The sequence below is a fragment of the Leucoraja erinacea genome, chromosome 14 (assembly GCF_028641065.1).
Source record: "Leucoraja erinacea ecotype New England chromosome 14, Leri_hhj_1, whole genome shotgun sequence".
Lineage (NCBI taxonomy): Eukaryota > Metazoa > Chordata > Chondrichthyes > Rajiformes > Rajidae > Leucoraja > Leucoraja erinaceus.
This window is the reverse complement of record NC_073390.1, coordinates 8,670,383-8,695,034: the sequence shown is the minus strand read 5'-3', so window position 1 is coordinate 8,695,034 and position 24,652 is coordinate 8,670,383. Positions and strand designations below refer to the sequence as shown.

The 24,652-nt window shown below is 43.7% G+C and overlaps 1 protein-coding gene across 5 annotated transcripts in view; it reads right to left on the bottom strand.

The window, feature by feature from the left end:
* The window catches only part of vwa5b2 (von Willebrand factor A domain containing 5B2), a 128,383-nt gene that overhangs the window by 5,400 nt on the left and 98,331 nt on the right, over nucleotides 1-24,652 (bottom strand). For 2 of the 5 annotated variants that reach the window (XM_055645545.1, XM_055645544.1), the window contains exons 16-22: nucleotides 21,097-21,432; nucleotides 19,749-19,886; nucleotides 16,859-16,984; nucleotides 12,405-12,485; nucleotides 4,968-5,126; nucleotides 4,716-4,865; nucleotides 623-692 (exon numbers count right to left, since the gene is read on the bottom strand). In XM_055645545.1, coding sequence (XP_055501520.1) covers nucleotides 623-692; nucleotides 4,716-4,865; nucleotides 4,968-5,126; nucleotides 12,405-12,485; nucleotides 16,859-16,984; nucleotides 19,749-19,886; nucleotides 21,097-21,432 — 1,060 coding nt within the window. The remainder of the gene's footprint in view (nucleotides 1-622; nucleotides 693-4,715; nucleotides 4,866-4,967; nucleotides 5,127-12,404; nucleotides 12,486-16,858; nucleotides 16,985-19,748; nucleotides 19,887-21,096; nucleotides 21,433-24,652) is intronic. The other 3 variants (XM_055645547.1, XM_055645546.1, XM_055645548.1) reach the window with 3 other exon arrangements.

The window sequence follows — 24,652 nt, the reverse complement described above, 5'->3', positions numbered from 1 at the left end:
ATAATGGATAATGCTCAAAGGATAATGCTGCACATTTATTTTTTGGCGTATTTATGGATGATTAGGAATGCACTGTGCCACAAAATAGTTACTGTATTTTAGCTAGTGTTTGATGTACATGTGAAGTATATCCATCTCAGAGTGTGGAAACAGGCCCTTCGACCCAACATTCCCACACCGGCCAACATGTCCCACTAGTCCCACCTGCCACATTTGGTCCATATCCCTCCAAATCTGTCCTACCCGTGTACATGTCTAACTGCTTCTTAAACGTTGAGATAGTTCCTGCCTCAACTACCTCCTCTGGCAGCTTGTTCCATGCATCCACCACCCTTTGTGTGAAAAGTTACCCCTCAGTTTCCTATTAAATCTTTTCCTCTTCAACTTAAACCTATGTCCCCTGGTCCTCAATTCACCTACTCTAGGCAAGAGACTCTGTGCATCTACCCAATCTATTCATCTCATGATCTTATACACCTCTATAAGATCATCCCATCATTCTCCTTCAATTATTTCAGAATTATCAGTAAATGCCACTCTGTATTTTGGGCAAATAGACAAAATTCTGTCTTCTACTATCCATAAGATAAGAAGCTAATTTAGTATCGATTTATCAGGTTACCTGGATGCAAAGAAATTTTCAAATGATTTCTGTGTTCGGACTGAGATTGCGGATGGACTCTGTACATTGCCTGGAAAACAAAGAATACTGTTATATCGAAGAAAAATTGCAAATCAATTAAATGTTAGTGTTTAGGTGCTTTGCATGTTTATCAAATATAATGCATTGAGGCTTACAAGATACAAATTTAACTGACAATATGTTAACAAAGATAAGTCAAATGGTGCTGTGGTTTTAGTTAAACTATAAACTTTCAAACTTATTGGAATAATCTGTGAGCCTTCATCATACTGCCCCTGCTCACAAGTATATCTGACTTCCAAAATGAATGCCGTGATTTGTATGACCAATCAGTTCAAATGTTTCCAAACTTTACAACACATTAATCTAGCTCTGGCCTTGATCAGTTAACATGTATTCTCCGTTTCCAAAGTGCTATACTTAATAAAGCATTAACACTAACATTTAACACAAAATAAAAACCTTGACTGGAGCAACCTCTATGATTGTGTAGGATTTTTGGTTAAGGAACAAAGAGCTTAGTTTTCTTGCGAAAATCACCCCAACAAGACTGAGTATGTCGAATGATGGGCATTTGTAAAGGAGCCCAAAAAAAGAAATGTAACCATTGATAAGAGACATCCAGCAATAAGGAAAACAGCTGAGAAGTCTTTTGGTGCCTGGAAAGGCACAATCGCTTCTGACATACCAAAGAAAGTCTCGCATTTATGTTAAATGTCTGTTTCTGCAGGAGTGCCGAAATCATCTGATCCAGGCCTGCATTGCAGAGTGCACAATGCAACTGTCCGTGCATCTAACGTGCGAGTGTCAGATACCTGTCAACCTGGAAGTTCTCAGACTTCACAAGTAAATCCTTGGTCTTCTTTGGGAACATCTTCCCACAGAGGTTGAAGAACATAGCACATATGTGACCAGCGTGAACATCACATGATTCAACAGAACTTATCTGCCTGTGCCTTGATGGAGAATTCTGTAATTCAGCTATCCTATCAGTAGGGGGAGCTGTTACGCAGAAGTTTACAATTTCATTTGCCAAGATCACAATTGATCGTCATGCTATATAAAATCTGTTTAATAAATTACTTTGGCGCAGTAGTGTAGAAGTCTTGAAAACATACTTTATCAAAGTGCAGAATGCCAAAGTACCAATTTACAACCAGTTTCTTCCAATGCCCATATACACCGAGTTCTTCAACCACATGCCCCCAATAAATGTTTACTTTGCTGTATTAATCATAATAAACCATCAATTTTTGACATCTTGAAACATATCTATGTTATGACAAAACCTCACAACATTCTCCTGATTCCCTTGTATATAGTACCAATCATAAAGCAACACATAGAAGGAATAGGTGACATTTCGGGTCGAGCCCCGTCTTCAGACTGAGTCAGGGGACTCTCAGTCTGCAGAAGGGTCTTGACTCGAAACCTCACCCATTCCTTCTATCCAGATATGCTGCCTGTCCAGCTGAATTACTCCAGCATGTTGTGTCTATCTTCAGTGTAAACCAGCATCTGTGGTTCCTTCCTACACATAAAGCAATACATATTGTTTCATACATTGACACTTCTATTCCTGAGCATAACAAGGAATATTCAGTAATTTCTTATCTATTATTGCTGTAGGTGACTGTGATTGATCTTACTTCACTTAACTAGAGAAATGATGCCACCACTCAAGTTTTGGTCGTTTTCTGCTTGCTGTAATTTGTAGAGTTGTTTTTTAAATAGACTACAGTCTGTTTGAGGTAGCCTTGTCTAAACAGTCCCAGTTTTCTTCAGTAGATTATCTTTGTGGCAATATGCTTCGTGACATCAGCTTTAAATTACCCTGGGCTTCCATTTCATTAGTGAACCACAGTGTTGGTTACTGGCATGAGGAATCAAGGATGAGTTATTGGGACTTGGGAGTGCTGGTGCAGGATTCCCAAAAAGTTAATTTTCAAGTCGAATCGGAAGTAAGGAAGGCAAACACAATGCTAGCATTTATTTTTACAGAACTAGAATATAAAAACAGGGATGTAATGCTGAGGCTTTATCAGGCACTGGTCTCACTGTATTTGGAGTACTGTGAGCAATTTTGCGCCCCAAATTTGAGGAAGGATGTGCTGGTGTTGGAGAGGGTCCAGAGGAGGTTTACAAGAATGATCTCAGGAATGATTGGGTTAACATGTGATGAGCATTTGACGGCAATGGGCCTGTACTCACCGGAGTTTAGACGGATGAGGGGGAACCTCAGTAATACCTACCAAATAGAACCAGAGGCCATAACCCTTAGAATAAAAGGACATACCTTTAGAAAGGAGATGAGGAGGAATTTCTTTACTCAGAGTGTGGTGAATCTGTGGAATTCATTGCTATTTCACTGGATATTTTTAAGGGGGAGATTGACAGATTTCTTGATTAGTATGTGTGTCAGGGGTTATGGGGAGAAAGCAGGAGAATGGAATTAAGATGGAAAGATAGATCAGCCATGATTGAATGGCAGAGTAGACTTGATGGTCCAAATGGCCTACTTCTACCACAACTTATGAACATGAACTTAATGGACGCTCTGAATTCATGCCCGAAGATCCAAGTTTAATGCCAGTTGCATACAACTTGACTGAAGTCAAGCAGTTTATGGTCTAAACACCTGTAATAATATCAACCAGCAATCTCAATTTTGAAGTCAATTTATCAATACTCATGAATCAGGTTTGAAGTGCCTGTTTGCATTGCAAATGAAAACTGACCAATTTGCAAGTTCAAAATTGTATCATCTTTGGGTTTATCATTTATTAGGGGGAAAAACATGGGGAAAAGCATTATTTTATCAAGCGCAAATTTTACTACACGGTACTCAGTGGATACAACCATTTTCTATCCTAGTTCTGTTTAAAATATTCCTTCAAATTATTGTTGTTTCAATATTTTGAACTAATCATTCTGCTTTTGCTTAGAAATATGTCAAAATTAGCGAGTTATTCTTATTAGAAAAATGCCAAAACTAGCGAGTTATTCTTGTTAGAAAAATGTCAATTTATTTTTTGAAACAAGTACGAAGTCGTGATGAATTAAACTGCTCAATTGTCCTGTCAAAGAATTGGCGATTGAGTGGTAGAGGCCTCCTCCTATGTTTGTGTACACCTGACACTCTGATGACAAGTGCTGTCATTATCCTTTGAGTAAAAACTGACACTTTGCTTCTGGTTTTCAGATTATTTTTGACGTCTCCACGTCTTTTCAAAAACGTTATTACATATTTGACTGTCATTGTCTTGGCATCATCAGAAAGACAGACAAACTGTGCTTGGCACCCTGCTGGTAACAATAATGTCACCTGCTTCTTAATCACAAAGCAGCAGCAACTGGTGGTTCTGCAGACAGTGGTGAACACAGCCCAGCCCAGCCCAGCACAGGCAGGTCACATCCTTCCATCCAGTCCATCTTCCCAGTGGACCTGCATCAGGAAGGCTGGAGGCATTGTCTAGAATGCATTTCACCTGGCAACTCCCTTTCTGTCTTCTATCTTCTGGGAGAAGATACAAGAGCTTGAAAACTTGGTTGCCCAGGGATAAGAATGGCTTCTTCACCACTGCGATCTGACTCCTGAAGCAACCACCTCTTTCATTCCCCATTTCCAGAGGTGCTGCCACATACTCTTCACTCTACTTCATTGGTCATTCAATTATTGTACTTGAATATTATTTTCCAATACTCAGTTTCTGCACACCAGCATTGCACCATACTGCTGTTGTGCACTTGTATTTATTGTTACATGTATCATTATGTATGTATACTGTTTACCCTACGAGCTTCACGTGAACAAGGAATTTGATTGCACTCTTGATGTATTGGACAATAAACTAATTCGTAATCTGTTTGCTGTGTGTTGGTGTTTTAACTGCGACTGGTCAGGGGACTGCATCGCTCAGGCCAGCTCACGTTGTTTCCAGCAGCGAGATGTCAATGTGCTTCATCAGTGCTCTCATGAGATTCAAACGTCAGGCCAAACCTCAGCTCATCAGCTGGAATCTTCCTTCGGCCACTACCTCCGCCCCTTCCTGCACCGTGATCAGTGACTCACTCTGTGTCTCCCTCTTAAACTCATTCACTTCCTCTGAAGTGTCTGTGACTGGGCCGGTGCCTGGCTGAGGTGGCATGGTCAAAGCAGAGGGTGGAGTCGAATCTTGCAGTGTGGAGACATCTGATCTCTCTCCGAGGGCATCGCTTTTTTCTGTTTAAGGAACAAATGTGAATGAACACATGGATATTATTCACAGTGTAGCAACGAGAACGCAGAAACAGGTCTGAACTTTACAAAAAAAATATTAATCACCACCACAAGAGAGTACGGATCTGCACAAACCAGGAGCAGTGTCACCTCCATGAGCTTCCGTCTCCCAGTCAATGGTCTTCGTGATGGGCCCCTCACTTTGTGTAGTAGATGAGTCCCACCACCAGTCCTTGTGCACTGCTTCCTGTTCAAGGTCATCTTCTTTTGCAAAGGAAGAACAGTATGGATTAAATGAGGATATTCAGCAAAGAGATGGGGCTGCAGCAGTTTGTAGCAACAAAATGAATTACCTTGCCAGCTGTATTGTTAGAAAAGCAGAGTGGAGGAAAGCCAAGGTGAGCAACGAGTTGGACTGTCACCTCTCTTCCCTGGTCAACCATAGGACTAAATATTGTTGGCTTAAACAGTAATGTATTCATGCAAGGAGTTGCAACCATTGTTTGAATCTAGTTTTAGGAAAGGATTTTATTAATATGTGTTCATCCGATCATGTGCTGAAAGCAGAGAAGATGAGAGATAACAAAAATAGTTCAGAAAAAAACCAAGCAAGCTGGAAAAGATAACCATTGACTTGAAGCTGCAGAAGACTTCTGGCAAACTAGTCTAAAGCAGAAGTCATTTATTTAATGTTCGCCTTCTTGATCCCTTTGTGGAATTCAACCTTCCTTTGTAGTACCCAGGATAAAAGGAATAGTAGTCTCTTATCCAGGTGTCCTTGCTCTTCGCATTGACTCCCCAAAATTCCACCGTTCACAGCTGAATTCATGGACGATTACACTAACCATCCGTTACTTCAGATGCAGAAGCAACGGCAAAGATTGTTCCATTTGCTCGAATGAAAAAAAATGGAAGAAGGAAATGAACTCACATTTGATGCTTTAAGGCTGCTGAGGAGAACAGCATCTCATATTCTGCTTGGGCAGTTTACAGCCCAGTGGTATGAATGTTGATTTCTCTCACTTCAAGTAACCCCGGCATTCCCTCTCTCTGAACCCTCCCTCACCCAAGTCGCACCAGCTTCTCGTTTTCACCCAACAAACAGTTAACAGTGGCCTGGTTCCTTTATCATCGTTACTTTTTTGCATATCTTTCATTCATTATCCTTTATCTCTACATCATCGTCTATATCTCTCGATTCCCTAATCCCTAACTGAAGAAGGGTTTTGACCTGAAATGCTGCCAGAGATGTGGCCTGTCTCGCTGAGTTACTCCAGCTTTTTGTGTCTATCTGAAGAGATAATAGAATTCTAAAGGGGCTGTCCCACTTGGGAGACCTAATTGGCGAGTTTAGAAGAGTTTAGGAGAGTTTGAAAAAATGTCATGTTGAAGACCTCCTTCAACAATGTAGAAGACTTCCTTCGACCACCTTCTAGACTTGAAGTCTAGCTTCGACTAGCTATGACTAGCTACGACTAACTTCGAGAAAATTGGACACCGAATAGTGGAGAATGAAGATCTCCTTCAACCTCCCTTCGACCTCCCTTCAACTATGATGAAGACTATCTAGGACTACCTTCGACTGCTCTCGATTATCTACGACAAACATGCCGACCTACTACGACTAAACCTATAAGTAAACAATGTATAGTTTTTTTCCATGGCGACCTTTTTTTACTCGAGGGCATTTTTCAACGTTGAAAAATACGCCGTGACCTAGCTGAGGCCTCGAGTACATGGGAACCACTCTCGAGCATGAAGGAGATTTACAAAGACCTCTTACAACGTTGTGTCGACCATGCTGTGAGTACGAGTCGAGGGCAAACTCGCAAGAACACACGGATTAGGTTGCCCAAGTGGGACAGCCATTTAATACTCTACTTCCTTAGTATAAAGAATTGTATAAAAAAGACCTCCGCTTCAGCCACTACTAAAGCACATAGTTTTCCCCAGGAGAGTTCCCTGTCTCCTGTAACATCAGCAGAGGAATCACAGAAGTCCGAGAGAAATGGACACCCTTTCTGCAAGTTACAGCATCGTTATCCAGCAAACTGAGAACATGGTAATATCGTTCTCTCCTTTTCCTAATCACAGTGTGCAGTCTTGCTGCATTGTAAAGCAGTGATTTACGCAAATGTGTTACATCCCAGGAATTCTGACCTGATACAACCTCCCTTCCTTACAACCTTTCTCATGGTTAAGAAGAGGAACATGCAGCCAGGATCAGGATCTGGAGCCAGAAGCATTTTCGTCCTTTAATCAAGTTTGCTGAAAGTAGTTTACAAATAAATCTGCAAGTCATGCAAGTGTTTTATTTATTAAAGTGACTCCAGTCAATTTACTCACCAAAAAAAAAGTACTTGATTTCTACAAAATAAGAGTAACATTTGGGCCATGAACCACCACTAAATGTTAAATTATCTTTAATTCCTCTAAACATTTTCTGCTCCCAGCCTTCAGCTTCATGGTCTCCAATTCAAGTACATCTTGCTACAGACGGCAATCATTCCCCCTCCTTCACCAGAGCATAACCTCATAACAAACCTCCCATGACTCCACCATCTCTTCTATTTACCTCTTTTTATGGGATAGTCATTAATTCAGTCCCTTGCTGGCCCAATAGACAATAAAGAACAGGTGCAGGAGTAGGCCACTCGGCCCTTCGAGCCAGCACCGCCATTCAATGTGATCATGGCTGGTCATCCACAATCAGTACCCCGTTCCTGCCTTCTCCCCGTATCCCCCAACTCTGCTACCTTTAAGAGCCCTATCCAGCTCTCTCTTGAAAGTATCCAGAGAACCGGCCTCCTGGGGCAGAAAAGTCCACAGACTCACAACTCTGTGTGAAAAAGTGTTTCCTCATTTCCATTCTAAATGGCTTACCCCTTATTCTTAAACTGTGGCCCCTGGTTCTGGACTTCCCCCACATCGGGAACATGTTTCCTGCCTCTAGTGTCCAAACCCTTAATAATCTTATATGTTTCAATAAGATCTAATAATCTAATCTAACAACATCTAATAATCTATTAAGGCCCAATATTCTATAGGAACTACTTCCTCCACAGGTATACTCCTTTACAATCTGCTAGTACATATTCAGAAAACAAGAATTTTATATTAGAACCAGTGCTTCTGTTAACTCAGCAGTCGGATCTTTTCGGACATTATGATGCAAATCATCAGGTCATGAACATTTATCAGCATATGAGCCCATTGGTTTGACTAATACTAACACTCAAGAGATGGTACTGGTATTTAATTTCTCCCTCATATTCCTCAATTTTTTGTGGTATTTCTAGGGTGGCACAGTGGCGCAACGGTAGAGTTGCTGCCTTACAACGCCAGAGACCCAGATTCGATTCTGACTACGGGTGCTGTCTGTACGGAGTATGCACGTTCTCTCCGTGACCGACATTCGTTTTCTCCAGCATCTCTGGTTTCTGCCCACACTCCAACAGGTTTGTCGGTTAATTGGCTTGGTGTAATAGTAAATTATCGGTTGTGTGTGTAGGATAGCATTAGTGTGTAGGATAGCTCATTGGCACAAATTCGGTGGGCCGAAGGGCCTGTTTCCACACTGTATCTCTAAGCTTTAAACTAAACTCTATCATACAGACCAAGACAAAATATTTTTATACATAACCTGCCATTTCCTCATTTCCCATAATTGTGTCCCCAGCCTTATTAACCCACCGAGGGGCATTTGTTAATTTTGACCTCTTTTATGCAGATCTTACTTTTCTCAGCTAATTAGTGGGAAGGCTTGTCTCCCCTCAGTTACAGTTACACATACGCAACCCAACCTCCAAGCAGGGTCTCATCAAGGCAGTCTCTCATAGGTGGTTCATGCCAGTGGATTAACACAAGGAGAACAGAAAGACACTTCCCACAAGCTCATCCAATTGTTCCCACATTGAACCTGCCTGCGGCCTCAAGCTTTTAAATGTCACTTTGATTACAGGGATATAATCAAATCATTATGTGAATGGAATAAATTTACACTACTTCCATTATTGCTCCTGAGCAAAACTAATTAAAATATTAGCAACAAATTCACGTGTTGATAGTGCTGCAGATCTGTTGATTCTCATGTGTAGTTTCAGTAGCCTGCATAAGATGCAGATCATATTCACACCAATGGAGTATTGTTGCCATATCGAGAGGAGGGGGGGGGGGGGGAGAGGGAGAGGAGAGAGGGGGGGGGGGGGGAGGGGGGGGAGAGAGGAGAGAGGAGAGGGGGAGGGGGAGAGGGAGGGAGGGAGAGAGGGGGAGGGAGGGAGGGGGGAGGGGAGAGGAGAGGAGAGGAGGGGGAGCGAGAGAGGGGGGGGGAGAGGGAGAGGAGAGAGGGAGAGGAGGAGAGAGGGGGAGGAGAGAGGGAGAGAGGGGGAGGGAGGGGGGGAGAGGGGGAGGGGGGGGGGGAGGGGGGGGGGGAGGGGGGGGGAGGGGGGGGGGGGGGGGGGGGGGGGAGAGAGGGAGAGAGACTTTTTAATTCAACTCAAACAACCATCTGCAGGCAGTGCTTTTTTACTTCAAACTAACTATATTTTCATTTTCAAACCAAATTAAGGGTACTCACAGTGCTGTAGACATTTGTTCAGTGTCATTCAGAGCTCAGAGTGACAGAGACTGATTGACAGAGCTCCAGCTTGCAGAGACTAATTGAGGCACACCACTTCCTGGTTTTATAGTCCCTTCCCCTGCCTCCAGCAGGGGCAGCAGACAGAATGGGGAATTTTGTAAAAACATAAATAAGTCTGTCATTTTTCATCGACAGGAAAAATCCTCGGCACACATACGGCGGAGGGGGGCTCTGAGCAAGGTGGCCAAAAATGACGGCCGTAGGTGGCGGCGTTCTCTCGGAAATCACAGCACAGATGGCCAAAACCGGTCAAGAACAGACTTTTAGTAATATAGATAGTCATTGATTGCTAAAATGGCCAGTTGGACTATTTGGGCAATTTTAAACTGTGTGGGTTTAAAAGTCACCCTTTTGTTCTGGCGTTACCAGATTCGCAGAAGCACCGACAACAAAAGGAAAATACTCCAGAGGTTGGTCACATTCACACAAAGGTAATGGGTTGTGGTTGTTGAGAGTTGACCTGGTCAAACCCAGGGCATCATTGCAGTGGAGAAATGTCATCACGAGCTGCTTCATCAATGGCCTTCCTTTCATCATGAAGTCAGAAGTGGGGATGGCCGTTAATGATCATGCAATGTTTACAAAATGTAGTACAGCCCAACCTGCTTCCAAGATGGCGCCCAGCCCAGGTGACTATTTGCGTGCTAGCCTCAGAAGCAGATCTACAAACTCATATCACAATCGTTCCACACTCTTAAATCTCTATTCCTCTAGCAGCATTAACCCTCGGACTATCCTTGATCAGTCTTTGCTGGCTTCACCTCGCACTGGATGTTATTCTCTTGGGTTGTAAATTACACTGTAAATGGCTCGATTGTGACCATCTCGTCTCTCTCTGCAGACTGGATTACACGCAACAAAATATTTTCACTGTACCTCAGTACACGTGACAAGAAACTAAACTAAACATGCTGCATCCAACAAGATGTAAATGATGTTCACGTATAGGCTTCTAAGTCGCACACAATGCTTATGTCAAAAAATGTCAGGCAATGATGATCTCCAACAAGCCCAACCATCTCCACCTTGATCTTAAATGACAATACTGTCACTGAGTTCCCATTTCAACCTCCTTGGAGTCATCGTTGGCCAGAAACTCAACTTCAGCAGCCAAATAACTGATGCAAGAGCAGATCAGCGGTCAGGTATATTGTGGCAAGTCATTCAGCCCCTGACATTTCAATGCCTTCCCACCATCTACAATGAATTGTCAGGATTGTAATGCAAACTCTTCACTTGCCGAGACCTGCTGCTCCAATAACTCAGAAGAAACTTAACACCAAGCAAGACCACTCTCTTGATTGTCATTCCATCCAAGACAAGGCGAGGTCAGCCTTGTCAGCAATGCCCAAGCAGAAAAAGAATTGAAAGAAAAACAGGCACTGAGCCATCTTCTTGAATTGCTGGATACCTGTGGTGAAGGTTCTCCCATTGTTTATACGGAATGGATGAATCCTGTGCATAAGTATATTTTAAAGCTAATCAGGTTGTTCTTCCATCATTTGGGTTTCACAGGCAATCAAGGGAAAAAACAGGTTGTCACTCGGAAAAATATTGGTTATGTACCACTGAAGAATTAATATAATCTTGATGAACATATAACTGATATACGTGCATTCATAGCTGTGTATATTACTATGACTTGCCAATAGGAATAACATATTATTCCCATTCATTGCACAAGACTAAGAGGTAATGTCACCTTGGGTGCAAAATAAAAACACAAACAATCTGGACACCACCAAAGACCAAAGTTTTTTTTTCATTATCAAATTGCCTGACCACACAGTGTAGATAACAATGGGAAATAACAAGGGTTGGGACCCTTCTTCAGACGGCTTCAAAAATCTGAAGAAGGGTCCAGTTCTGAAATGCCGCCTATCCATTCCTTCCACCGGTGCTGCCTGACCCTGCCTGATCCACCACTTTGTGTTCATCTCAAACATTGGTTTCACCTGGTTGAGGATGAAACAACAGACATAGATCAAGGACATAGGACAGAAGCAGTAACACAAAATAAATCATTCTGAACTTGAACTCTGAAATAGAACTCATCAGGAAGGCTGGCTCCATCCTGGGGGCAGAGTTGGATTCATGGGAGGTAGGCTTGGAGGGGAGGATGCTCCTCAAACTGTAGAGCATCCCGGACAATACAGCTCACCCCCTCCATGACACACTGGTCAACCTGAGGAGTACCTTCACCAACAGACTGGTTCCACCAAGATGCAGCACGGAACGCCACAGGAGATCCTTCTTCACTGTGGCTATCAAACTGTACAACTCCTCACCACTCTGTCATGGGGCAGACCAACTCCCCCACCCCATTAATCAAAATTAATGCTTTTATTAATTTATATTAAATAGAATTTTGAAGATTTCTATTTATTGTTAACTATTTGTTTAAAGACATGTTTTTCAACTGTTTCTGAATGTCGCTAATCAGAGATATTTAGAGAGCGTGGAAAGGCTTTGGAGAGCACAAGGTGTCAGTAGCCAATCGAGCAGTTAAAAGGTCCATAGTTCCTATTGCCTGTCACCCAGTCACCACCTGTGCATTGCCCCAGTGCATTAAATGCAATGGCCACAGCAGCAGAGCTAATAAAACAGCTGCAGAAGGCAAGTGTGAGCACATACATCGCAAGCGAGGTAAATATGAGTCTATTATGTTTTACTATGATAACTAGATAGAAAATCACTTAAAAACAATTTGATTGTATTAGACACCAATAGCGACCAAGTTAATAAATCATTTTCTAGTGCATGAATTCAATTTCACCATTTTTTTTAAGTGCCACATTATAAATTCTTAACATGTGGCTTATTCATTAATAACTTTGGAATGATCAGGTGGGAAAGACTTGATTTGTGATATAGCAGTCATTGGACAGAAGAGGATTAGTTACCATCTGGAACACTCTGTCTTTCCCAACCAGAGGATGATGAAGATCCCACGCTGGTTGGCGTAGCTGGAAGTTCATCCTTGCCTGTAAAGAGCAGAAGTACATCTTAGCCCTAGGGTTAAGCAGTCATACAACGAGCCAAGCCCTTCCGCTCACTAAATCTGCATGAACCATCAAACACCCATTTGCACTAATCCTGCATTTTATTCTTTCCCTATTCCCATAAACTACCCCCTCCCCCCCACACTTCTCTACTGATTTTACAACTACCACCCACTTGCACACTACCGGTAATTTATAATGGCTGATTGGTTTGCCAAACTGCACATCTTAGGGGTACAGGAGCAAATTGGAGCACCCATGAAGAACTTATGCAGTCACAAGGAGAACATGCAAACTTCACAAGGAGAGCTCCAGAGGGTGGGATGGAATCTGGGTCACTGGAGTTGTGAGAGACACACGCACACACGCACACACGCAGTGCCTGCATATATCATGTACTGAACGCGTGTACTTTCACGCAACAGATGCGTACACACACACACACACACAGAGCACAAGTATAAACAATGGGCAGAAAACGAGATGAAAAGTCAGAAATATAAAAGCAGGTAGTAGGAATTTCTGCAGGTATTTTAAAAAGAAACTAAACACAGCAAATGTTGGTCTGATAGTAAATGGCTGGGGAAGGAACAGTGCATGAAAAGAATGGTAAAAGAATGAAACAAATATTTTGCATCAGTCTTCACTGTAGAGTTAAGTAACATCCCAGAAATTGTTCCAAACCGGAATTGGAAGAGAGAGAAAGAGAGCCTCTGGAAAATTGCTATCAATGATAATGTGTAGATAGTTTGAGCCATGGGCTTATTGGTCTCTAGATCCGGATGGACTTCATCCTTGGGTTTAATTGATAACAGATTGGCGTGGATAGGAGATTTGCTGGGGAACAAGAAACATGAATAATATTTGCTAATTGGTTTTTTAACAAGATTCCGCATGGTAGGCTCATTTTGAGCAGGCAAACAAAGCTCCACCTTGGCACATCCTCCATTCCCTATTGGCTCTATCTCACACATTTCAGTATCAGAGTCAGATTTGCTTTTGTGAGGGTAAACTCTTGGACAGTGGCCAACTTGGTTGGAGTCTCTCAATGGGTTCTGAAATTGTGAGCTAATCAACTGGCCTCAGTCTTCGTCGACACCTTCAACCTTTCACTTCAACAGTCTACTATCCCCATCTGTTTCATAGAAACCTCCGTGATTCAAGTTCCAGTGAAAAATAAAACGATCTGTAGCAATGACTACCGTTCAGTAGCTCTAGCATCCACCATAATGAAGTGCTTTGAAAAAAAGAGCACATCTGCGCCAATCTTCAGGCCAACCTAGACCCCTTACAATTTACGTACATGAAAACAGTTTGGAGAGGATACCAGATTTCTTACACTACATTCAGCTCTTCACAATAAGAATGCCTATGTCGGAAGATATTCATTGACTACAACTCAGCCTTCAACACTACAATACTGAATGTTAATTCCTAATCATCTGAGGCCTCTCTGTCTGTAACTGGTCTAAAGTTCCTGACCAGCAGACATCAGTCGGTTAGAATTGATCACAACATTTCCTCCACCCTGGCTCTCTTCAATGGTGTTCCTCGGGGATGTGTGCCCAGTCCCTTGCTTTGCTCCCTGTACACCCATGGCTGAGTGGCCAAGTTCAAAGTCAACCCAATCTTCCAGTTCACCGATACCACTGTCTAAGGAGATGATGTACAGGAAAGAGATTGAGAACCCTTGTGTCCTGGTGTCAGGCCAACAGCCTAGCCTTTAATGCCTGCAAGACAGAAAAGTTGGTTGTTTACCTAAGGAAATGGGAGTGCGATCACTACCCTCTCCTCATCAACAGAACTGCTGTAGAAATGGTCAATAGCTTTGTTTGTAGTGTGACATGGGGAGCACGTCATCTGGGCAATGACTAGTCCTACACGCTCATGGTAAGGTGACTTCATGTGAAAAGGTTTATTTACAGTGATTGACGATGCTGATGAGAAGGTTCGGGTCCCAGTCCGTCTTGTGGGCCCACGTGAGGAGGTGCTGGCAGTCTTGATGTTGTCCCAACAGGTCATTCTTGCTCTAAGGGGAGGTGGTAGTGGTCTCAGTAAGGTCCTGGCAGCTCAATCCTACTCTCCGTGAGGGGACACAGTCCCTTGTCATCTGTGGGCAGGTGAGAAGGTGCTGGCGGTCTTCGGCTTTTCCGAGTTGCTCAGTCTTGCTCCAGAGGAGGCACCAGCATTCCAACTATAAAAAATGTGGAATTGTCCCTCATATGTGCAGGATAGTGCTAATGTGAGGGTGATCGCTGGCCAGTGTGGACCTGCAGGCTGAAGGGGGTGTTTCCATGCTGTATCTCTGAACTAATCTAAACTAAACACAGCAAGCATGCAATCACATATAACAATCACAATAACATTTTATTAGCCAAGTACGTTTTACAACGTACGAGGAATTTCATGCCAAGTAAGTCTACAAATAAAAAAGCAACAGAACACACAAAATACATTTTAACATAAACAAGGGAAAAAATAAGTTCAAATCTCTGCCCTTCTAGCGCTCCGTTGACGGGACGATCTTGACTCCTGTCGCTGACGGTGTTTGGGCCCTCTGTGTCGGGGCGATCAGCTCCCGCATCGGGGGATATCAGCTCCCTCGCGCCAACGATCAAACCCAGTGTCGGGACTGGTCGAGCCTCTATGTTGTTGGAGCTTCCCAACTCGGCCTCTCCCAAGACAGCGCGGTCTTGATGGTAAGTCCGCAGGCCACGGTTGGAGCGATCCCAGGCAAGGGTTCAGCTCTGATGTTAAGTCCACGTCCCGCGGTGAGGCTCAAGTCAATCCGTTGAGGCCTCCAGCTCCATCGATGGTAGGCCGCAAAGGGACCGGAGATGCGACCCGGAAAACAATCGCATCTCCGGCAGGGTAGAAAATAAAAAAATGTTTCCTCCGACCCCCTCCCGCTCCCCCACATAAAACAAACCGGAGAACATTTACACAAACTTTTAACACACACTAAATATTTTTCAAAAAAGACGGAAAAACAGACAGACTGTTGACGGGGCTGCCAATTGTGTGACGCTCCTGTAGACACCCACACTGTGAACTCAAGGAGCATGTACACACACACACACACACACACACACACACAGCATTTTTGCATGCACACAACACATTTATGATGCACACATTCACAATGACATTTGTTTCCACATCAAAGGTTAAAGTACACTATTGCACAAATCATGAAAAGATCTTGCTTGCAAATAACAGATCTTACAATCTACATTAAACTGAGCTCATGGTTATAATTAAATATGAGCAAAATGATTTTTGCATAATGTTGTACTGTCCTTTAAGAGGACGATTTATTGCATTCATAGTAAAATCTGATTACCAAACCATCTCAGAAAGGGATCTCCCAGACCTGGTGGCATGAACTACTTCAGCAGAATTATTGGCACACTTCAATTTCACTCAAAATGGGTTGATTATTGACTGCTCTGTACAGCTGGAACATATCCAGGTTGATTTTATAGGAAAAGAATCAATGTCATTAGCTAAAGTAGTCTTTGCAATTTTCTGAATCCTAACAAAGTGCAAGAACGAACATGATGTTCCATGAAGCTGTCTCTACTCCTGGAAACAACAACTTAAGCAGCCTCTCTTCAGGCAGTTCCCAGCCTTCAACTGAGGACCTAATTCAGCCATGTTGCTGACCTGCTATATTGCAGCCCCCCCCCCACCCCATGCTGGAGTAGATTCAGTGCCATCCCATGCCAGAGTGCGTTGGGATACCCCGACAACTAAACCCCCCAATCCAGGAGTGGATCTGGATCACCAATTTGTCAACTTTCACCTGTTAAGTTTTGCCCGCATCAATAACCTCAATGGAGTATGAAATTTAACAGTAATTTGCCGTTTAACTTTGAGCTGTAAACATCATTGTAACTTTCAAAAGATGGCTGCAGCCTATCAGACTGTCCCGGCCAAGTCCACGGCAAGTCCCACATCACCTTAGACGGTGCGTACAATCTTCCGCCCACGCGTGCACCCGTGATGTTCCAAGCCAGCAGCAATGCCGGTGCGCATGCGTGTAAGCTGTCGTTGCACATTCGTGTAAGATGCTGGTGCACATGCATGTAAGATGCTGTCACACGTGCATGTAAGATGCCAGTGCACATGTGTTCATGCATGTACTATGACAGCGCTCATGCGTGTATGTTGCTGGCGCACATGTGTGTAAGATGCGGACAAAATGATTTATATGGACAAACACAACCAACAGGGAAGTGTTAAAAAATGAGAAAAAAAATCATGTATAGATTCTGCATGTGTTTTCTTGGATGCAGAGCATCAAGGAGGAAAAACTAGGAAAATACTTATCAAAAAGATAACTAAACCACTACCTGTGGAACCAAACATATCATCCAATTCCTCATAATCGTGGCTTGAAGGCCTTTGTCCCAAAGCGGTAGAATAACTTCTCTGTCTCTTGCTTCCTGAATGCGAGCTTCGGGACTGGTTTATGACTCCTTGAACAAACCAAAAAGGTCTCCATGAAACTCAAGCAGTTAGACCGGTGTTGGAATTAGCCACATTCATTATATAAACATTGTGAAAGCACAAAACATTAGGTTAATGAATAGGGTAGACCGACTACTCTCCTCCCCCCCCCTCCTCCTGGGATATATAACGTTTTATCCTATCATATTGTATCATATAAAACCTAAAAGCAAAACACTGTTGATGTTGGAAATATGGAAAAGTAATACAAGTTTGAAATGTTCAGCATGTCGGGCAGCATCGCGGAAAGAGAAACTGGACCAATATTTCAGGTCAATGACCTTTCATCAGAACAGGGACCAGTCAGAAATTAAGCTGCAGTGAATGGATAGACTACTACCCCCCCAAACAAAAGGAACTAATTTGGTCATTAATGGCAATGGGTCCTTGTTGTGTGCTAATTAGTTAATAAGATTCCTATATTATATCACTGACTATATCTTAAGAGCATTTATTCGGCTGTAAAGTACTTTATTTGAAATAATGAAAAGCAACTTCTTTTGTTGTACAAATTGTACAAACACATTAAGAAACAATGCCTAAAATTTCATTCCTCGTCTGTGAGTGCTGAAGATAGCACTCTGATGGTACTCCGGCTCAGAGATTCTAATCTATTGAAGTCAATTACATACCACTTTTAATGCTATCAATGCAGATAAATATCTGGGCCTTTGCATTTCCATATATGTATTCCATATTAGTATGTTTGGGTCCTGAACAAATGATATTAACAAATAAAGTAGCTTGCTAAACAGCAGCTGAGAAAAGAGAAACCATTAACATTTTGATGTAAATAAAAGGTATCAGACCTGAAACATTAATTGGTTCTCTTTCCGCAGAAGCTGCCTGGCTGCTGAGTGTTTTCAGCGCTTTCTGTTTTTATTTAAGATTTCAATTATCTGCCATTTTATTGATTTTTCAAGTTGCAAGTTATTGTAAGTAATTAGTGGTACAATGTAAATACAAAAGGCCACTTTTGTATAGGAAGGAACTGCAGAAACTGGTTTAAACCGGATAGACACGGAAGAAAGGTCTTGGCCCAAATTGTCACCCATTCCTTTGCTCTAGAGAATGGGTGACATTTCGGGACAAGACCCTTCTTCAGACCACTTTCGTAATTCAATTAGTAATCATTTGCCATTTATCTCAAGAACTTCATTCTTACCCTTTTCCCTAAATTAAGTATATTGTTAGGAGCAATATCTTCAGGAAACAAACATCCTTTTTTTTTTAATCAGCACACAAAGGACCAACACGGATTGCAAAGTCACCATATCACTTGTAATGGTGGTAGCAAACATGTATTTGCTTTCTTAAGTAAAGAGGTTTGCCAAAAAATACTTTATTTGAAGATAACTCTGCACTTGAGCAAACATTCCCAGTCAGTGCAATGAGATTCCAGGAATTTCTGTCTATTTTTAGTGAGGGTGTAACTTAAACTGAGCAGAAATGTTGTTATCAAAAGGAAAATGACCACTTGATTACTGATTTACTTCCTGCCCCAGCCATTTGAATGCAAGAATAAAAACAGCAACTTTGGTAAACACTCAGCAGATCAGGATAGTGAAAGTTAACGTTTCAGTTTGAAGGCCCTTCCTTGAACGCCTGCAACCTCAAAGGTTAACACTGTTCCTCTTTTCACAGAAAGTCTCCTGCATTTTCAGTTTTTACTTCGTATTTTCTGCATCTGCGATTTTGTGATATTTATTTGAACGTAGGAAGGAGGCTTCGCAACCTCTGCCCAGGGAGTCCGGTTGAAATGGGCACTGGGATTTGCTTCAGAGATTTGAACCTTTATTTCCGGAATCTTAGATTACAGAAATCATGCCACATAAATAAGACCAGAGACTATCTCCCCAAATTGTTGAATGATGAAGCCTGGACATAATGTGCAGTGTTTGTATCTTGTATTTCATAAGTTCATAAGTGATAGGGGCAGAATTAGGCCATTTGGCCCATCAAGTCTATTCCGTCATTCAATCATGGCTGATCTATCTCTCCCTCCTAACCCAATTCTCCTGCCTTCTCCCCATAACCCCTGACACCTGTACTAATCAAGAATCTATCCATCTCTGCCTTCAAAATATCCATTAACTTGGCCTCCACAGTCTTCTGTGGCATTTTGATTGATTTTGTGGTATTTGATTGATGCAAATGCTCTAAAGTACACTCAAGCCTTTCTTTTCTAGATTAAGTTACAATTACTTGACAAGATATGTGCCTTTAGGGATTGGCATTTCAGGTAATCGCTTAATGAAGTGAGGGTACAGTCAAGCTTTGACCAAACCAACCCAAATCCCATGACAAAACTGTGGAGGAAATTAGATGTTTAGAGATACAGCATAGAGACAGACCCTTGGAACTCCCGAGGCCATGCCGACCACACTAATTCACACTAGTTCTACGTTATCCCACTGTCTCATCCTCTGTCTGTACTTTAGGTGCAATTTACAGAGGCCGATTATCCTACAAACCTACACGTGGGAAGAAACCGGTGCACCCTGAGGGAACCCACGCTGTCGCAAGGAGAATGTGCAAACTCCACACAAACAGACAGCAACCCAAGGTCAGGATCAAACCTGGGTCTCCAGTGCTATGAGGCAGCTGCACGGTGCAGCCCGTAATGACAAATTCATGCGAATTGGAATTGTCACCTGGTAATGCAATCCATTGACAGTTATTTTCATGCAAGATGGGTCAAGAGTTGAAAAAAAGCAAGGACATTTACATTACCTGTGTTTCGTACTTCCACGTAGGAGGGTAATGGCTCTTGTGTGGCAGCATTCACAGGCACAATGGTTGTGTAAATGGACATGCTGTTACTTGCTCTGCTGGTCTGAATAGCTTTCAAGCGATATCTTCCAGCAGGGGCTACAGAAAATAGAACAACAGAATGTTAGTTCACTCCTCCTTCTGTGCCGTGCAATTAATTGGTAAATTAGAGATTCTGGGAGATTTAAATTCACATGATCAAATTTCTTAATTCATCATGTTTAGTCATTATATGATTAACCACCCACTTTGTGTGTGATCTACGAAGTTAAGTTGAAATTGCTATTGCATTTGAATAGTTTAGACAATAGACAATAAGTGCAGGAAGGCCATTCGGCCCTTCAAACTATAAATAACCTGGAATGATCAAGACTTTAATATTTTGCGCTTCAACACGCTGTTAAGAAGATAAGCTAGGTGTGAATATCATATTGTGATGAGTCTGCATAATAGACCTGGCAATATTCCTCCACAATTGGATAACAACAGGCAATCTATGTGCCTGATTATCCATGGGAGGAAGTCCATCGGAGGTGGGCACAGGTAAATGATCAGTTAGTCAGTCTGAAGAAGGGTCTCGGCCAGAAACGTCACCTATTCCTTTTCTCCGGAGTTGCTGCCTGACCCACGAGTTACTCCAGCCTTGTGCCCATCAATGATGTTGGTTGGTTGGTTTCTACGGCCCCTCCCCCACGGCCCCTCCCCCACGGCCCCGTCCCCCACGGCCCCGTCCCCCACGGCCCCGTCCCCCACATCTACATGCAACCCAGTTTAGTTGATTTCAAGGCACACCTTTACGAATACTCCAACATTTTACTTTTCCACTGGCAAGCTCCCTAATCGCCATAATGCATATGGTTGTGGCCTTTAACTCCACCTCCTGTTACTTCTTGGCCCTATATTCAGGTTTAGTTTATTTTATTTTAGAGATACAACACGGAATTATGCACTTCGGCCCACCGATTTTCTGCACAGACCAGCGACCCCCGCACATTAACACTACCCTGCACACACTAGGGATGATTTTACATTTACACCAAGCCGATTAACCTACAAACCTGTATGTCTTTGGAGTGTGGGAGGAAACCGAATATCTCGGAGAAAACCCACGCGGTCACGGGGTGATCGTGCATACGCCACACAGACAAGCACCCGTGTTCAGGATCGAACCCTGGTCTCTGGCGCTGTAAGCGCTGTAAGGCAGTAACTTTACCGTTGCACCACTATGTCGTACTTCCCTTACAAAAATAATGATATTGCACTAGAATTTCCAGCCTGATCAGTTTTCTTATACAAGAAATCCATTTACCATATTCAATTTCGTTAGTTTTGTCAGCCATGTTCTCAAAGTCTCTGATGACTGAATGCACCGTCAACTGGTGGAGGATCCCATCACATGGAGTTTTGGTGGTGCCTGTCGGCTCCTGTTGAACTGCCGCATGGTAGAGGGAGGAGAGGTTGGCCGTTGCCTCCCATGTGACTGACTTCCCACTGATCAAGCCATGAATCACTGCTTTACACTGCATTACGGGAGCGCCATTCACTTCCGTCAAGCTCGACTCATCCAAGGTCATCGGCAGGAAGAGATTCTCGGGATCAAAAAATGTGTCCCACTCTGGAGTCGCTGCCTGGAACAGAAGAGCGTCTGTGGGGGGGAAAATGGACATACTCACAAAACAAGAATCCCAGTTTAATTAAAACAAGTCACGCTTTAGCACTATAATCCCGGTTGACAACCCAGTACAGAACTGGGGAAATGGCCCACCTGCCAAACATGGGATGATGGGGCATTTTGGTCAGCATGGGCAAGTTGGGCCAAAGGGCCTGTTTCCATGCTGCATCACTGTAACTCTCCATGTCCCGAAGTGGGCCAATGTAGGAGGAATTGTCTTTCAGCTTAGATCTCAAACTGAAATCCTGTTTGCCCTCTCCAATGGACATAAAAGATCCAGTGGCACCTTACAGAGGAAGATCAGGGGAGAAATTCTGTGTCCTGGTTCATAATAAACTCATAGCAAATATCTAAATGAACATAAATTAATCGCTGACATAAGTTTGTTCTGTTCAAATTGGCTGACATAAATGCTGGGGCAGCACAGCGGTGCAGCAAAACCATTGTTGCTTTTCAGCCCCAGAGACCTAGGTTCGAACCTGACTTTGGGTGCTCTCTGTAGGGAGTTTGCACATTCTCCCTGTGACCAAGTGGATTTTCCCCGGGAGCTCCAAAATTAAAACTAAAACTAAACGCGATCACACTTGAAATATTACTTTGTTTGCAAAGTAGGCTTATTCTGTGGTTATGAAAATTACTAGCAAAATGTGAATTATTTTGTTCACATTTCCATTTCCTGAACCTAGGGTCTAATTTTGTAATAGCCAACAGGTATTATTTGTTGTTCAATCAATTTAATATAGCATGCTATGGTTTGTTTCTATGTTTAATGTGTTTTCCTGCATTCTTCTTTGTCTGTTTTTAATCCTTTATATCTTGTCCTTAGTGGAGCACTTCATCCTTGATGCCTCTTAATCGGTTTCACAATATCAGTCAAGTTAATGGAACCAAATATCAGAAAGATACGATAGAACTTTATTTATCCCAGGAGGGAAATTGATCTGCCAACAGTCATTAAAAACACAAAATACATGAAACGGGTGGGGGGGGGGGGGCAGTCTCAGTCTACTCCATGATAAGGGGGAGGGGGGAGTTGTAAAATCTGATAGCCACAGGGAAGAAGGATCTCCTAAGGCTTTCTGTGTTGCATCTTGGTGGAACCAGTCTGTGCTGAAGGTGCTCCTCAGGTCGGGGTAGGACTTGACAAGCATAGGCTTCTTCCTATCCATTTTCGAACAAGTCTAATGTGTATTATGTTGAAATTGGCTTTTGATTTTTTAATTTATGTACAGGTGCACAACCTTTTATCCGGTGTTCCAGAAACCGAAAAGCTCCGAAAACCGGCCATTTTTTCCAGATGTCGTCTGCGCACCAAAGCTCGCGTTTGGCGCCAAACTTGACCCAAAACGACCCACGGTCAACCCAGGTCTGTACTACTGTAGCGGCTGCTTCCTCCCTGGAGACCGGGAGACGCTTAAACATCTGTAAATCATTGCTTAAATGTTAGTCAGTTAGTTTGGAGGGCTTTTATGTGAAGGGGGGTGAAGGGGTAAACTTTAATTCTTAGTCCCCTACCTGGTCGGAGAGGCGGGGAGCGGTCAATGCCTTACCGGGTCGCCGTGCAGTAAGCTCCGCGCGCTGTGGCCGGTGGGGCTGTGGGCGACGCCGGTTGTAGCTCCGACCCCGGCAACTCTACCCCTGGCTGCGAGGCGCTCCAAATCCAGCGCGGCCCGCGGCCGGACGCCCCAGCTCCGCGAATGTCGGGAGTCGCCGGCTTCGCAGCGCTGGGATACCAGCGGGGTGCGGGCAATGCCTTACCGGGTCGCCGTGCGGCAAGCTCCGGAACGCTGTGGCCGCCGACACACAACATCGCGGAGCGTCGCTGGATTTGGAGCCGCGCAGCCAGGGGTAGAGTTGCCGGGGTTGGAGCTCCAACGGCGCCGCCCGCGGCCGGACGGAGCCCCCAGCTATAGCGACGCTCCGCGATGTTGTGTGTCGGTGGCCACAGCGTTCCGGAGCTTGCCGCACGGCGACCCGGTAAGGCATTACCCGCTCCCCGCTGGTATCCCAGCGCTGCGACGCCGCCGACCCCCGACATTCCCGGAGCTGGGACGTCCGACCGCGGGCGGCGCTGGATTTGGAGCGCCTCGCAGCCAGGGGTAGAGTTGCCGGGGTTGGAGCTACAACCGGCGCCGCCCGCGGCCGGACGGAGCCCCCAGCTCCGCGAGGTTGGGAGTCGCCGACCAGGTAGGGGACTAAGAATTAAAGTTTCCCCCTTCACCCCGACTCCACCACCACCACATAAAATCCCTCCAAACTAACTGACTAACATTTATGCAATGATTCTCCCAGTCACCGGGGAGGAGGCAGCAGCTCCAGACTTTTCAAGCCGCCCGCGCTACCTACCTAATCTACGCTAAAAATCTTCCATTCTGAAATCCGAAAATGTCCGAAATCCGACAAGTGTCTGGTCCCAAGGCTTTCGGATAAAAGGTTGTGCACCTGTATGTACATATATGTTATGTATATGTGTGTATATGTGTATATGTATGTATTTATGTGTATATGTATGTATGTGTATATGTATGTGTGTATATATATATATATATATATATATATATATATATAATTTTCCTTTTATTTATTCGTTTTCATCTTTTTTCTTCTTTTTTTTTAAATCGTTCGAAATAAAGATATCATGCATTCATTCATTCATTCATTCAGGTTGACCAGTGTGTCATGGAGGGGGTGTGTCCTCCCCTCCAAGACCATCTCCCATGAATCCAACAACCCCCCCCAGGACGGAGCCAGCCTTCCTGATGAGTTTGTTGATCCTATTGGCGTCTGCGGCCTTTGCCCTGCTGCCCCAGCACATGACAGCGAAGAAGATGGAACTGGTAGAACATGTGCAGCATCTTAGTACAGACTTTGAAAGAGTGGAGCCTTCTCAAAAGGTACAGTCGTCTCTGTCCCTTCTTGGTCCAGTTTACTGTCCAGGTGCACTACACAATATTTCTGCTCCCTGGTACACTGCACATCCACACCATTGATGGAGACGGGACAGGGATGTTCCTCTCCTCCTAAAGTCCACCGCCAACTCCTTAGTCTGGTTGGTGTTGAGCTGCAGGTGACTCAGCCCACACCACTCAACAAAGTAATTGACTACACCTCTGTATTCAGCTTCCCTCCTCTCACTGATGCAACCCACAATTGTAGAGTCATCTGAAAACTTCTGCAGGTGGCAGGAGGCAGA